The sequence below is a fragment of the Tenrec ecaudatus genome, chromosome 12, assembly GCF_050624435.1.
Source record: "Tenrec ecaudatus isolate mTenEca1 chromosome 12, mTenEca1.hap1, whole genome shotgun sequence".
NCBI classification, from domain to species: Eukaryota; Metazoa; Chordata; class Mammalia; order Afrosoricida; family Tenrecidae; genus Tenrec; species Tenrec ecaudatus.
The window spans coordinates 48,361,318-48,378,770 of record NC_134541.1 but is presented as its reverse complement, the minus strand read 5'-3'; the positions used below and the strand labels follow the sequence as shown (position 1 = coordinate 48,378,770).

The window sequence follows — 17,453 nt, the reverse complement described above, 5'->3', positions numbered from 1 at the left end:
CTAACATGGTTAGCACCTTTGCTCTGCCTCCCAGTTTGATGCACAGTGCCTGGGTCTTAAATATGTGATCAAAGATTTCACAGGGATCCTGGTCAAAAGGGAGAAAATGTCGAGTAGAGCCTCAAATTGCATGGGACTCCAGCCTTTTTGAAATCATGAAGATTCGATTGAATCCTTGAAACAATTGGCCTGGAATAATATTTACACATTCAACTCAGAACACTCCCAGAAGTCTCCTTCACACCAGGCAATAATTTAGCTGAACTAGTAAAGAATTTCTGTCTTGAAAATTATACTCTTAAAAGTGTCAAAGGAGATAAAATTGACAATAGAGACCCGAAAGATTAGACAAAAACCTTTTGGGCAACAGCTTTGTGATGGGGAGACACCGCCCAGACACAGAGAGCGCGAGAGGTTACGCAACCAGAAGAATGCGGCCCCTGCCAGTCAATGATCTGTGTGGAAATGGTGCGATAGTATGTGAAGTTTCGCATCTTCTCAATAATAGCAAAGGTTAAAAAATGAAAACGACAATGCATAGATGTATTGAAAGAAAAGAAAGTCAACGGAGGCAGTAAGAAAAATGTAAAAGTCTGAAACGACTATGAGAGTTTTAACTTTGCAGTAGATAACATAAAAAGAGAATAAAGTATAGATCAGGTGTTTCCAAGTCTGCAGTAGCCCCTGCCTTAGGTGCGCTGGGCCAATTGGGAGGGCGTCGGAAGTAGAGAAAGCAGAGGAGCTGCCTGTCCGCGGGGAACATGCTTAATTTTACTTAGATGCTTCTCCTGTGAGAATCCACCCTGCTACGGGGGAAGTAGGAAGCTCCACTAAACACACATTTATATTTTAGACAATAATTCTTTACTTAAATTTCACAAAGAAAAAAATCATTTATAAAACGAAATATACAAAGATGATAGACTCAGGGGACAGAAACTATCAAGTACATTACTGGCCTAAGGATGATGGAAGTCAAGTAGTAGCACTGTAGCTATGTGGCAGCAACCATTACCTATGTCACGGTCACCCCTGACATGAAGGCCTATGGCAGGTTTGAGCAGCGTGCAGAGGATAGAACACCATCCCACTGTTGGCACTAAGCTCACATCATTCACTTCCTTATGAACACAGGGCGAGGACTGCAAGCCGGATCTCAGATATTTAAATGAACACAGATTATCTCTGAATGGCAGGTAGAATTTTAATTTATTTATAACAAATTATTTTATTAATCAAATTTTATATGTATAACAATTCTATATTCTCAGATTTAAGAATTATAATGCAGTTATTTTAAAAGTAGAAAACTGCTCACAGAAACATAAAAGGGTTAAAAAAACATAAAAGGAACGTTTCTGCCTAAATGATGTGTGCGCATGCTGGTGTAGCCATATTCTCTTATTGTCTCCTCTTCTACTATTCGTGGACAGGGCCCTCTGGTGGCCCAGTCCTTACACCATTCAGCTACTAACCAAGGTTTGGCCTTTGGATCTGCCCTCTGTCAGTGGGAGGGAGATGTGAGTCTGCCTCCTGAAAAAGCAGTCTCCCAAGCCCCAGGAGGCACTTAGACTGGGGCTTATAATGGCGTTGCTGTGATTTGGAGCCAACTTGACCTCAATGGGTAGGTTTTGAATTTTGAAAACAAATTTTCTTTGATGCTAGAAAAAAAATGACAATGTTCGAGGATCTCTTTCTTCTTGAACATACATTGTCTTTTTTTTCAAATCACCCAGCATTCCCTATAGTCTCTGTGGACTAAATTTCTCACTATTTCCTACACATAGGAAGTACACAGGAATAGAGGGCTGGTCCTTCCTGTTGTGCCCCTCAAGTATGTGGTCTTCATAGCAGAAATATACTTTTCTTCCATTTCCTACTTGGTGAAATTATCACCATTTTTCAAAATTAAGGCACCAATTTAATTCTTCCCTGAATAATTACACAGAGTGACTGTTTTAACTCTTTTATTAAGTTTTTTTCTTCATTCATCTATTTATTATTTTCCTCACCACACTTTATATCTATGTTCATCTGTCTCACCATGAACATTGTGAAAATAAATGTGGGATTTTTCCTTCATATTTCTCTTTCCAATAGCTACTTATGAGGAGGCTTCAATAAATGACTACTTAATCTATCCTTCATTATAGTACTCATTCAAGTATGTAAATAGCCATCAGTTGGAGGAAGCAGAAATTGATATCAGAAAAATCACAAGCTATTTAGGCTTCAAACTCATCAATGTTTTAAAAAGGCTAAACTAGATAACATCTCAGAGTGCTTCTAGGGAATTAAATTAGCCCTGGTGACCGAGATACACGTTGGGTTGTGATCCCGTTTGAATCCACTGGCTGTTCTGTGGAGAGAGACGAGGTTTCCATGCCTTTAAGGTGTTCAGTCTCAGACCCACAGGGGCAGCTCTGTCCTGTCCTACAGAGTAGCCAGGGGTTGGACTTGACTTGGGGGAAGTGAGTTGGTTTGTGCTTCGGGTTTGTATCTGCTTCAAGGAGCCCTCATAGTGTTGTGTGTTGCTCCCGGGCTACTCGTGGCCAGGGCAGCTATTTGAATGCTCTGGCCACCCTGGGGGAAGATGCTGCTGCTTTCTTCTTCCTTAAAGATTTTCAGCCTCAGAAATGCCAGCGGCAGTTTGGCCTTGTCCTACAGGGTTGCTGTGAGTTAGAGCTGATGGCAGTGGTAGGAAGATAGGTAGGTAGGTAGGTAGGTAGGTAGGAAGAAAGGATGTCTCCTTAGGGTGACATGTCAGACACCATCGACAAACAATTGGATGAAAAGCATGGAAAGGTTAAGTGCACTGACCAGCTGAACAGCTTGTGACTATCTGATTCTGACTCATACTGACCAGTGTGTGTTGGAGCAGAATTGCACATCACTGGGTTTCAGTGGCCATTTTTTCAGAAGTATATCACCTGGGCTTTATTCCAAGGCACCTCTGTGTTGCTGCAACACCCGCCACACTCCCATCCTTCTATGTAGCAACGAACCATGCTACCTGTGCCACTCGGGCAGTCCCTGATTATTGTGTGAGCATCGTTCTCTGTAATTGTTGTTGTGAAGGACGATAAGCACCTACTCCAAGGGCATTGCTGGGAACATTAACTCATTATTTGTCACCTGGATTTTTCTGTAAAATAAAAGGAAAACATAGGCCATCCAGAAAGTAGAAGCAGCTGATCTTTCTGTGTTCCATGATTTGAGTTGGAATAGGGTTCACACTGATAAAATTTCCAAATGCCTTCATATAAATGTGTCAATAAGAATTTGATAGGATTCAACACATTGCTGATAAGGTGAAACTACCTGCTGACGAGTACCAGATCTTCTGTGCCCCTGGTGATGCTGTGGATAGAGTATTGAAGTGCCAACTGCAGAAACAAAGTGATGCTCCCACGGAGATTTATGGTAAAACCTGAAAGGGTCAAGGTGGCTCAGTGGTTAAGTACTCTGCAGTTGCTGACTAAAAGGGATTGACTTGTAGACAATGGAGTATGTTTGGAGCAAATATTTTGAGTTGGAATTGATTCAGCCATGAGTTTGGTTTGTGAAAAACTTATGCTTCGTTATGTCAGCAGCCATTTCAAAGATTTCTGTTTCATTTCTTTAGGATTACCCTCCCTTGGTCCCTCCACTCGTCCTCTTCACTTGGAGAACATTTCAATTGTGTGCTTCACATATTTTTTTTTGAAATCTGTTCTTGAAATGGAAATGCGTATATTTTCTTTTTCCTATTTTTTTCTGAAATAAAACTAATAAAAGATGGGCAAAGAAATGAGATGCACAGCTTTCCCATCCAACAACGATCCTATTTGCTCTTCCCTAAGCCACATCAGGATTCAGCATATTATAAAAAGATGAGACGTGTACTTGCCTCTCCCCAGGCCTGCTTTGCATAATTATGACTCGGGGGGTCCCCAGCCCCTCTGCTTCTCTCTTCAGTGCATACGAGACTCCACGTTCCGTCACGCTATCTTGACCCGTGGGGGGCAGGCTTTATGTTTGCCTCTCCACATTCAGTTTAGATTAATTACCCCCTCTGTTTTCTGCCCTAATCCCTCTTGGCTGAGAGAAAAAAAGAACACAAAAGGATCCCACAATTTATATCTATTTTTCCTCATACAATGAATTCAATCATCCATACTAATGGGAAGGGATCATTAGAACAGATAATCCAAAATCCACTCACTTTTCCTTAGAAATAGATCACATGATTGTGTCTCAGAGCCCTTATAATTAAGTTTGGCTCACACTAATGCTTTAATTAATTTGCATAAAAATGGTCCGAGAACATTGGTCTGAAATTAAACATTTTCTAGGGGATAAATATCTAACTCTCTTTGTAAGTGAGCTGTTTCTGAACAAAAGCCATAACAATGTAGTTTTATTATTTGCAGATTACTAGTGGCTATTTTCATAAGGAAAAATAATTATTTCTTGCCTTAATGTAATAAAAGAATTTTTGTGCATTCATTAGCTTTAACGTTGATTACTACTGATAATCAAATCCTTACTTTAACCATGATGAAAAATATTTCAGATTCAGAGAAAAAGTTGAACCTATTGCTATTCGTGCTATCTAGTCCATTCACACTCACAACAACTTTTTGGACTGATCCGAACTGCTCCATGAGGTCTGGAAGGCTATAAACTTCAGAGAAGAGACTTCCACATCTGTCTCTGATGGGGTGACTGGTGGACTCAAACTATGACCTTTTAATTAGGTAAGTGCTTACCCACTGCACTGCCAAGACCCTTTCACTTAAATCTAAACTAACAAATTTTATTTTCTTTTCGAAATTTTTTAAATTTTGTCACCATCCTGAAGGCAAATTAAAACTTATTTTGATAATGTAAATTACTTTAAACTTCCCCCCTCCATTGTTATAAATGAAATTCATTGTCCGTGTAGTGTTAACTATTTTTTTCAAAGATCCCTTTTTCTCATTCATCACAATCCCTCAATGCCACACCACTCTCTCAGTTCCTCCTGGTGTATTCTATATCCGTGCCTTCTTCTCTGCTCAGCCTTCTGAACATTGTCAGTGGTTTAAAGACTAACCTCTTGATTTCAAATGGTTGATAATTTTGCGGTGTGTGTACCTTAATAGTGATGTTGCTGCTTTTATACACTAGTCTATTGTTTTGCAGATAATTGAGCCATGGTGCGAGTTTAGGACAAACTTATAGGGAAAGTCTAAGCCAAACATGAGATCTATATCACCCTTAGCATATATCAAAGAACTGAAGGAAAAACAAACAAACTCAAGCCTCAAGTTGCAATTTGTGCAAAATATTGAAGATGCAAGAAGCATCAGAAGGAGATGGAAGAAATGCCCAGAATCACTGATTGACATGCAATCATTTCAAGATGCATCATAGGAACAAGAACTCTCGGTACTGAAAGAAGCCCAAGCTGCACTGAAGGCATGGGCCAAAACAAAATAAGTAAACATGCTCCAGGAATTGATGAAATGCCAATTGAAATGTTTCAACAAGCTGATGAAGCACTGGGAGAATCTATTCAAGTATGATGAGAAATTCAGTGTGCAGCTCCCTGGCCAGCTGACTGGCACCGATTCATATGTGTGGCCCATTCCAAAGAAAAGCCACCCAGCAGAATGCGGAAATTACTGAAAACTATCAGTAACATCACATGAAAGTAAAAGTTTGCAAATGATCATTCAAAAACAGTGGCAGCCGTGTATCCACAGAGAACTGCCAGAAATTCAGGCCCCAATGAAGAGAACAAGATGGACCTTAGCTGCAAACAGAGCCGAGAAGATATTTCCTTGTGTATGATTCACTATGCAAAGGCATTCAACTGTGTGGATCGTAACAAACTGTGGATGACAGTGAGAAGAAGGAGCATTCTAGACTACTTCATAGTGTCCATTCAGAACCTGTACTTGAGTCAAGAAGCAGTCATCGGGACAGAATAAGTCAATATGGTGTGGTTTGAAATCAAGAAAGTATGTGCGAGGATTGTGTCCTCTCTCCACACTTACTCAATCTGTATGTGACAAGCAGATGACATGCTTATTTGCTGAAAGTGAGGAGTTCTTGATGAATTTTCTTATGAAGATAAAAGAGTGCAGCCTTCAAAATCAATTACAGCTTAATGTAAAGAAAGCAAAAGTCCTCACAGCTGACCCGATAGGTAAACTATCATGATAAATGGAACAGATGGAAGTTTTCAAGGATTTCACATTATGTGTATCCACAATCAGTGTTCATGGAAGCAGCACTCAAGAGAGCAAAGGAATCACTGTGCTGGGTGAAACCTGCTGTACAAGACCTCTTTAATGGGTGGAAAGCAAAGGTGTTACATTGCGGAGTAAGGCACACTTGCCCCAACCCATGATATTTTCAGTCTCTTCATGTGTATGTGAAAGTTGCACATTGAATCAGGAAGACTGAAAAAGCATAAATGCATTTGAATTATGGTGCTAGCAAACAATATGGAAAGCTCAAAGAACAGCAAATAATGTTAGAAGAATTACTGCCAGAATGCTCCTTAAAGGAAAGGATGGTGAGAGTTTGTCTTATGTCCTTTGGACATCTTAGCAGGAGAGATTAGTCCCTGGAAAAAATCATCATACTTGGTAAAGTACAAAAAGAAGCAAATATAGGAAGGTCTGTGATAAGACAGATTGACACTGTGGTTTCAACAATGGAATCAAACAAACAAGAATTTTGTGGAGCTGTAGGACCGGGCAGTGTTTCATTCTGTTTGCATAATGTCACTCTGAATTGGAATAGACTGGACAGCACCTGGCAACAACACGAATGATTTCCACTAATCTGTCTCCAACCAGTAAGCTACCTATGCAGCCTGTGCACAGCAGCCTCGAATGCGCCTTCCCCACCTGTGCACAGGCCGCCACTGCTGCCACCTACAAGACTGCACACATTACTGCAAGTACACCCACCCCACCAGCCCAGGGGGCAAGCGCTTGGCAGGTCCCTGGCCTCATGACCCGCAAACAGACACCCGAGCCCACCTGGTTCTCTTCCCTTCTGAACCTACAAGATCTGCCAGGCTCCTGGCCTGAGGGAAAACCAAGCCAACCAATGCTAAAAGCAAAACAAAAACAACAAAACGCCTTATTTTTCTTTCTGCTCACATTGCCTTCTTCCCCCCGTCCCCATTTTCTCTTTTAATATATTTTATTATTATTATTAGTTTTATTACCCATTTCAGAGTGCTTGTGGTGCATTGGTTACACATTGGGCTGTGATCCACATGGTCAGCAGCCTGAAACCCTGAACAGCTCCCCGGGAGGAAGAGGGGGCTTTCTACTCCTGGAAACAGTCACAGACGCAGACACCCACAAATCTCTCTAAGATTCAGCATGGATTCAATGCAGTGAACTGTCTGTTGTTGTCTCCCACTGCAAAATCGATCTTACTTTTATTAACTTGAGCACCTCCTTTTCCTCTTTGTTCTATTTCTCTGTTCTTTACCTCTTTGTTTTTGTGTCTTCTCATGCACTGCTTGAATCAATTAGCCACACAACCTAGTCTCTCTCCCACCCAGCAGTTTACTTTGTTACGGAGATAGCAGAAAATATCAGTGCAGGTGCACGTGCAAAAACGCACACACACAATCGTGAATTACACACAGACATGAACAATGCCCAATATAACAGACTTTTCTGAAGAAGAAAACATGAGAGACCTTCAGATACATCACTCAAACTTTCCTAGTGCTGAAAAGGGACATAGACAATGTGACAACAACAGGAGACTTCAATAGATAACGCACAAGGAAGAGGGGACTATCCGGAAAGAAACTCAGTAAAATCACAGAACCATAAAAGAAATCCATTAAATTGCTTAGACATAATCAATGTACCCCATCCAACAAGAGCACAGCATGCATTCTGTTCTAGTGCACATGGAACATTCTTGAGACGAGATATGTTAAGGCACAAAGCAAATTTTAAAAATATTACAATATTGACATTATGTAGTCCAGTTTTTCAAACAATTCTAGATAGTGAAAGCCCAGCAATATAAAGAGCAAGGCCCCAAACCCAAATATATGCCAAAAGAAACAGAGCAACCCCCAAAGCATTGGAACACAGTGAAGCACTTCTAAGAGGATTATATAGCAGTTTCTGTTGGTCCAGGAGGGGGCTGAAGGAAGGTTACCTGGCCCTCTAGCAGCTCAAAGGTTGTCTGCCATCTGGGTCGTTGGTCTTAAGAGTTCCACTGGGTACTTTGGATCAGGACACCTGGTCTTAGAATGAAGTTCTGTCATCTGAAGGGTGGCTTGTGCCAGGGCACCCATTCAGAAATGCATGTTCTGTTGGCCCGAAAGGTGGAGAGTGTTTGCCACCAGACCCAGGAGCAGTGTGCCTCCGGGGCCCGACTGAGAGGGGTAGACCTCCTCAATGGACCTCCGATGGAACAGGACCTGTGCAGAAGGAGGTGGGTGATCGCCTGCTGCGGAGTGGGTGTAGGTCAGGGCTGGCCACACTTTTGGTCACTGGGTAAGTGAGTAGAAAAAGAGGGAAATTACACTTTCTGCTCACCCGTCACTAGAGTGGGTGCTTACCCAGTGCTGTGCCAATAGTCACTGTCACTATTGGAATACTATTTTCAGAAGTTCAAAAGAGCCACACTGTTAGGACATCTGACAATTGACCATTCCATTTTTCTCTGTTCTCTCTTTTTGATCAGCTTCTTCTCCTATGTGACATTTGGTCTAATCTACTAGTTTGTTAATTTTTTTGGAAGTCTAGGGTTTCATGATTACTATTCACATCTGTCTCATGACTGATATAGAGGCTCCGGGTTACAAGTAGCTCTAGTGCATACATCATGCTGCCCCACTACAAACAGTCATTATTGAACTGTGCTGTTTTGAGTATTGTATGTTTCCTTCCATTCTATATTTATTATTTCTATATTGGTATACGGTTTTTAAAATTCATTCAGAAAAGAAAACCTATGTGGTATGTTTTCAAAACCTTTAGGTTTATAATAAACTATCAATCTTGCTTATTGTCATGGCTAAACAATCTTAATAAAGAGTGTTTCCCTGAAGGTACGGGAAGAGGGGGAGGGGCTGGGAAAGGGGGAGCAGATAGCAATGATGACTATATAACCCCACTTGAGGGGAACGAATGACAGGAATGTAGGTGTAAGATACACCTATATAAAATAATACAAAAATAAAATAACATTGTAGCAAGGATTCCTGGAGGGTAGGGCGGGGGAGGGAAGGGATAAAGGGGAGCTGATATCAAAGAGTTCAAGAAGAATGAAAATGTTTTGAGGAAGATGGTGGCAGCAATTACACAATTATGCTTAATCTAATTGAATTATGGATTGTCATAATATCTGTAAGAAGTCTCCATAAAATGATTTTTTTTAAAAGAAAGTGTGCTTTTGAGACCTGGGAATGTAACTCCATTTGGTTTTAGCATTTCAAGTTGTAAAAAATAGGCTAAGGCACATCTGCTTTTGGTGCTTCTGCTCACACTGTCTTGTTTCGGTCCCTCTGAGTGATGCTGTCATAGTGGGTTAAACATGGGGCCGCTAACTGCAAGGTCCACCAATGAGACTCATAAGTTACCCTTTAGGAGAGAGATGAAGCTATTGGTTCCTGTAAAGATTTAGGTTCTCAGCTGCCCTAAGAAGCAGTTCTACTCTGTCATATAGGTCTGGTGTTGAGATTTTATTCCAGAGTGATGATACCTGTGTGGAGGTAGGAGTGGACGCAAACCTGTCTTGTGGGATTATAGTATGCCTCCTGGGGGGTGTGACCTTTCTTTAAAAAGCTAGGGAAGACTTCTCTCTCTTGCCCTCTGCCTTCATCTTTGCTTGGGTTTGGTGTCTATTCTCCAGGGGCAGACTCATATGAGAACTGTCAGTGCCTCACTATGTTTCCATTACCCTGGGATCACAGGACTCTGCACCCACCAGTCTGCGATCTCCCTGCTTCTGCTTCATTGGCCTGCTGCTACATGAGTCTGAAGAGGGCTTCGACTAGCATCAGACCTAGGGACTTGAGTTGGACTGATCTGGGATGCAGTCTTGATATATTTTGGATGTAAAGTTATTTTTACGCATATATGAATGCCACTGTTTTCATTTCTCTATACAATACAACATAACACATAGGGTTGCTAAGAGTTGGAATCAACTTGACAGCAATAGTGACTTAGATGCTTCTGAAGTCTCTCTTTGCTATCTTTCTTGGGAAATTCCGTGAAACAAAGTACATTTATGTTCCCACTAGAAGTTTTAACTCTTTGCCCTTAGATATAATGTGTCCTGTCAAGGTTTATTCATAGGAAGTGGTTCGCATTTGTATATTTTTACTGTTTTTATACAATTGCCTTATTTCTGCTTACACTGTTATTTCTTTTCAATTTCAAAATATTTGTAAATTTACTCTTCTGAATATTATGTTGCAGATTCATGGCCATTGCTATCTTCAAGTCAGTAGTTGTAAACCTAGAACCCATAGAGTTCAAGCCTGTAGCAAAAATAAATGAAGCCAGGCTGGCACAGTCACAGTCATTAATGAGATCTGTAGCAAACTGGAGAGTGACTTTCCACTGAGAGCAGGCAGCCAGAGTTCAGATGCAAGATGGCATCCTGCGGACACCTTCTGCCCGCTCCCTCCTCAGCAGTGACCCTAAAAGACCAAGTGAACTCAACAGCAAATACGAGATATCAGTGCAACACTTGCTTTTTAAAAAAGTTTGGCTTTTCTGTTATTAAGTTTTTTGAAATGGGATATATATAAAATCTTGAGAGGAAAAAAAAATGCCAGTGCTTATGGACTGTACTCTAGAATACACGTGACACAAGTCCACAAAGCAAGAATCAGTAAATTTGAAATATTAAGGTACTACAAACTATCTTTTGAGATCACAGTACTATGAAATTAAAAATCATGAATCAGAAGATCAAGCAAAATAAATAAATTACATGGAAATCAAAAAATACCTTACTTAAAAAAACAGTGGGTAATTGAACTGTGTGATATTTGGATATGTCCTAATAAAACTGTTTATATCTTTTAAAAAGCGCTGTTTCTTTGTGGGCACTGAAATCAATATCACAGAACAAAAGGTGTAGGAACTGACAAATGGAAAGTTCATTCACTTTGTAAACATTCGCTCAAAGTACAATAAGTTCATAGCTAAATTATATTCTGATTTCATGAACAAAATTCCACTTTTCAAAAAGAAAACTTTTGTTTGTGATATATTAAAAAATGCAAAATTTCCCCTAACAAGGGAAAACAAACAAAACAGGAAAGGGTCTCACAGCTTACCCTGCTGATGCTCTTGGTCAGACACAGGAAGGTCTGCTGGTTCATCCTCCTTGGTGGCACCTGACACACAAACAAGCAAAGCCTCTAGTCAGCATGGGAAACTAGGAACCAGACCAACTCCAGCACTAATACGGTAGAGAGGTATGTGTTTGGAGGGTGAGCTCAAACTTATTATTTAGAAACATAACAATTGAGAACTTTTAATAAGGTAGATTAGGCAGTAGATTAGCTACTCAGACACTGTAACAGCCAGGCCAAACCAAGTGAAACAGATATGGATGATCATCATGAGATCGATCGTTTCAAAGGTAAGAATGAAGAAAACTGACTAGAAGAAGCAGCAGTGACAACCGCAGGCAAGGACACAAAGGAAACCATGATTTGTCAACTAGCCTGACACAGCATGACCATGTTGAATTATTGCAAGCCCAATTCTGATTGGGACAGAAACCTCCAATCAGCTCTGCTTGCCCATTATTGCACCAGTACCCAACACTGGTAGCTGGTGACCAGGAAGTTTTTATCATTCCCACACCCTTCTGGTGACCCAAACCTGGCCACCCTTTACCCCTGCCCACATGGTGGCTGGCGGTTCCCCTCTGCTCAGCCCCTACTGCATCGAAGATCAGAGAATTGGGGAATTGGGTAATGATCCGTGTTACTTCTCAGACACAAACTGTTTGCCTCTTGAGAACGCAGTGCTAGCCAAGAATGTCCCGCCCCAGGCACAGTCTAGACCAGCAAGAAATTTGTCCTGGCCTGGGAGTCCTATCCCAGCCACACTATAGACCAGAGGGAGCTTCTCCCATGACCAGGTACCGAACCCCAGAGAGTTCTAAGGCACCTGGGTTTCCTCCTATAACCAGGCTCCTTCTTGCTCCTAGCTGCTTTCTAAGTAAACAGTACTCATCTGGGTACACTGCCTTCTGCTACCAAGCCTGCTACTCCCAGCCAGCTTCCAGGAACTCAGTACTAGGCAGGGCGCCTCGCCTCACCTGGCATCATCAGCCAACAGAGTGTACGTCTCAGTACCAAAGCGCACACCATGGCCTCCTTAACAGTCAGGAATGCTGCCTAGGTCTTCTGACACCACCTGACCCCGTGGTCCGCTTTCCCCTTTTCTTTTTAAATTTTGCTTCCGTTTCTCCTTTTATTTTCTATTTATCATCTTTTCTTTCTTTGACTTATCTTCTTTATTTATCCCTTTTGATTTTCTTTCTTTATATATATATATATACATCATTTCTTTCTCCCTTCTTTCATTTCCTTTTCTTTTACCCCTCCCTTCCTTCCTCCTATCCTCCCTCCTTTCTCCTTCCTTCCCTTCTTCCTTCTTTCTTTTACATTTTAATGGTTTTAATAACACAGTTCACATTTCACACATTCAATGGTTTATATATATTAAAAAGAGCTGCATAGTCATCACCACAATCAAATTTTTTTTAAAATCAAAATAATTTTCTTCTTTTTTATACTCATTAGATTCACCCTTGCTATACCCTCCCCTGCCATAGCCCTCAGAAAACTGTTAATCCATTTCCTATCTCTATACATTTATCTATCCTGGATTTTATGTAAACAAAAACATACCAACAGACAAACAAACAAAAGATAGACCTACAACAAGATCAAAATAAATTGGGGAAAATCTTCAATCCAAAAGAAAACAGAAAATATAAAAAAACTGGAAGTAATTTTAAATGAGTCAAAAGGGAGAATAATAAGATGCTACATTTTAACCTAACTACATCTCTATCTATTTTCCAAAGCCCTCTGTCTGACAGCAAGTGTGTTTACTGGGTTCTCTGGAGAAGCAAAACCAGGGGTGCTTATGTGTTTGCACATGGAAAAAGATTTATATCAATAAATTGCTCACACCATGGTAAAAGCAGGTGAGTCTAGTCTGGTTCAAGTCAGGTTTCTCTTGGTCAAAGAGGCTTATGAGCAGGAAACAGGAGGATGAAGCAGAGGCAGTGGGGGCACAGGCTGGCAGATGCCGAATTAAATGCATGTGAATCCAGCCAAATGAATCCATTGTTGGTATTGGCAGGCAACGAAAAAGGACATCGAGGAAGCAGACATGAGCTCCAGCTCCAGCAGAAGGTGAGGGCCAAGGACAATTCAACTCTGCTCAGTCTGTCTTATATAAAAAGCCACACCCTCAAGGAAGTATCATCAGACTGTGACTTAATTGATCAGATTGGCTCCACCCTTAGCCTTACCCAGGAATGCCAGGTTGGCATAATCCCTAACCATCACTGACAAGCCCTGATCAACTTGAAGCATGTACACAGCTCTTTAGCCATACGTAATCAACAAGGATCATGCTTGCACCTAGCATGACACACAAACACGTGTACAACCCAAACCCATTTCATCTTATATGTTAGAATGAACAAAAAAAATTGGGGAAATATGTACAAATAGTAATTATTCATAGCAGTTACCGGCCCCATTTCTGCAGGGAGTTATTGGCTGTAGCTCGCATTTCAAAGTGCTTTCTCATACTACTCATTCTATATTTCCTTGGCCCTCAGTACCTCTGCTCGTCATGGTTCTTGCCCGGTGGGGTGAGCTAACCCTTCATTCCTGAAGAGTTTGGGCTATTAGGGGCCATGTCATTATTGGAGTGCTGTAGTTTACCATCATCTTGAGTCACAGTACATGGTAATATTAAGAGACAACCTAAGGATCTCCTGACTTCCAGACATCGTCTTCTATACCCCCATTGTGTAATCCTAAATCAATTTAACCTTGGAAGTCAGGATCAGTCACATTACCTGAGACAGTAAATATCCTTTTCTTATCAAGCCAGAGGCATGAGGAGTCCAAAATGTCCAGGAGACATTCTTACCTTCCAGGTAGTGGAATTGGGTGTGTGTCTCTAAGTGAGAGGATTCCCTCTTTGGGACAAAGATGTTCAGAGACAAAGAGCAGAGGGTTTCAGGGACAGGGAGGAAAACTGTGGTGAATAAGTGGTGCTACTCCTATTTCCACCCCTTGCTTCCGTTTCTGAACCCATGAATCCTGGCTATTGGAGAAATAGCTGGTTTAGAACATATACAACCTCCTGAAACATTGCCCCATCCTTGCAAAGTGTTGCCACCCAGCTGGCACCATAATTGTGTCCGTAGAAGTCCCCTCCATTTTTCTATCAAGCCAGTTGATGAAGAATATGGTAACACTACTAGATTCCATGATCATGTGTACATAGCCACACCTTATTTGCTGGGAAGTGAGTTCCTTTGTCTGAAGCAATGCTGGGCAAGATCCCATGCCCGTGACTGAGACATTCTGCAAGCCCAGGAGTGGCGGTGCTGGTAGAAGCAATGCATACAGGAAAACCAAATGTGTATCCAGAGTAAGTATCTATCCACTCCATTAAGAACAAAATGTTATCTTTTTACATGAAAGTGGTCTTATGTAATCAATCTACCCCAGGGTGCTGGTTGGTCCTCCCTCCCCACCTGTTGCATCCTGAAGGAAGATCCCATGTCTTAAACACAGCAGCGGTTTTTGCTGCTGGCACATTGAGCATCCAGGAGCATTTGCATTATTCAAGTGCCCATTAGGCAAGATCAGGGATGGCTCCAGAAGGAGGATGACTGGTTTCCAATGAACATGCCATCCTTGCCAATTTGTTGATAAAGTCCCATTCTGCAGAGGTAACTCTTTGGTGAGCATTCACCTGAAACACAAATATCACCCTCCCCATTTTGTTGCCTTTTCAGATAAGTCTGTCCACATGTCTCTTATCCATACTTCCGTCCATAATTTATAGAATCTTACAGTTACTCAATTAGACAAAAATCCAATGAAAAGAGAGAAAAGGATATAAATAGAGAATTTACAGGTACAACACTAAAATCGCTAAAAACAAACAAAGAAATGGTCATGATCACTAGCCATCCAGGACATACAAATCATCACAACAATAAGATCTCACCTTACACACACAATGATAGCCTAATTTTTTTTATAAAGAGAAAAAATGCTGGAGAGGGTGTATGGACAGTGGAACTCTAATAAACTGCTGGTGGGCTTGTAAATATATATAACCATTGTGGAAAGCACTATGGAGCAACCTAACACAACTGGGAATGGAAATATCTTGTGAAGGAGAAATACCTTTGCTAGGTATGTGCCTCAAAGAAATAAGAAACGGAACACCAATAAACACGTGCTCTCCAACATTCATTGCAACACAATTCGCAATAGCAAGAAGCTGTAAACAGCCCAAATGACTATCAGAAGAATGGGTGAAGTAACTCTGGTACATACACATTTGCATTCTTAATAAACAAATGTAACCATGAAGTGCCTTATGACATGGAGGTACCTGGAAACCATTATGCTGAGTGAAGTTAGTCAATCACAAATGGACAAATAATGTGAGTTCACCTCTATAAATATAATCACCAAGATGAAGGCAGTTGTCTTCTCTGAAGTCATGTAATCTTTTAACCCTGCCCCCCAGCAACTAATTACAGAAGTTACCTAGTGCCTGGAACCATGTATCACCCCCTTTACACACACACACCTTATACACACACTGTATATACATATGGAATACCTAACCTCAGCTTGGGTATATTTTTCCAGATATGGGAAGAGGGAGAAGACCATTCTGTTGCTGCCATACAACACTGTTCTATGGTCAACCCAACTCTGCAAACACTCCTGTAAGAGTCAGAAGTGACTGACTGGAAAGTCAGCATTCAAAAGAAGGCTAGGAACTGACTGTTGAACAGACCACCAATTGTGCACATGTAAGCTCATGTTTAAGCTGAGGAAAATTCCAACATGGTCACTAGAGCCAAAATATGACCTTTAGTCTATCCATGTGAATTCCAGAACAGATTTTAGTTAGTGGACACTAATGACATGAGAACTAGTGGGAGAACATTAAGAATAGTATACATAAAGGAACAAAAGGTCATTATAAACAGGAAAAAATTTAAATATCAGCATGAATATTAAGGGAAAATCTTGTTCTTAATCATAGCGTAGGTAAGGCACATAGAAGAAATGATGTAAAGAGCTGAACAGAAAATTTCAAAGGTGAGCTCTAGAGGACAGACTTCAAATAGTATAATGAAAATTTAAAAGACCTGGGGTGAGAAACCAAAAGGAAAAACATGCTCAGTGTATCTTAAACTGAAAACAAAAATCAAGAAATAATTCAAGTTTCAAGTTATACTGAAAGATTCTGTAGGAAAAATATTGAATGATACAGAAAGCATCAAAAGAAGAAAGAAGTCATACATGGAGTGACCATACTAAAAAGAGCTAGTCAACATTCCATCATTTCAGGAGGTAGCATGTGAGCTATAACCAATGGTACAGAGGGAAGAAGTTCAAGTTACATGGAAAATATCAGCCAAAAGAAAGGGATGCCTCCTGAAATGTTTCAGCAAGCTGATGAAGACTGAAAAACTCATTCATCTGAGGGGGTACCCACCCCCCCAAAAAACACGGATTGTTTTCCTCCCAAAGCTATGTATTCAAAATTTTTTAACAATAGAACCTTATCACCTTAAAAATACTCTCCATTATACTTAATACATTTGTCAAATCTGTAATTCCATTCTTGGAAACATTTTTCAAACATCTGTTTGGATGGCTGACAGCATCTCCCTCGTTTATTTAACCTCTTCTATGTCATCAAATTCATGTCCCTTTCCATTTGCAGAAACACAAAGAAGTCACATGGAGCGAGGTCAGGTGAGTATGTTGTATGTGGGAGACGGAGGAAAGAGAGACATGCTGTTTTTGACCAAAACTGGTGCCCTGAGATGGCTTCCTGAGCAGGTAGATTGTCGTGGTGGCAAAACCAGTCCCCATCTGCCACAAATCCAAGCTTGATTAACAGTCTGACCTGGTGGAAAGAACCCCAAATGCACTACAAGTCAACACTTTCATTTGTTTGGGAAGTTGACAGATGTCCAGAATGAGGTTTGTCATCAATCGACATTGCACTTTTTCGAAATGAGAAAACTACTTGCACAGTTGACTTTCCCCTCCTCGCACCGTCACTGTAAGCTGTGTTCAACATCACAGCAGTTTCGGCAGCATTTTTCCTGAGTAGGAAACATTTCACAGCGCAAGCTGTTCTCTGAACGCGGCCATCACAGAAAAA

The 17,453-nt window shown here is 40.9% G+C and overlaps 1 protein-coding gene across 1 annotated transcript in view; it reads right to left on the bottom strand.

Annotated features, from left to right (window-relative positions):
- LOC142422460 (ADP-ribose glycohydrolase MACROD2-like) overlaps positions 1-17,453 on the bottom strand; it is a 971,437-nt gene that overhangs the window by 60,650 nt on the left and 893,334 nt on the right. Inside the window, exon 8 of the mRNA XM_075527841.1 lies at positions 11,315-11,374. Coding sequence (XP_075383956.1) covers positions 11,315-11,374 — 60 coding nt within the window. The remainder of the gene's footprint in view (positions 1-11,314; positions 11,375-17,453) is intronic.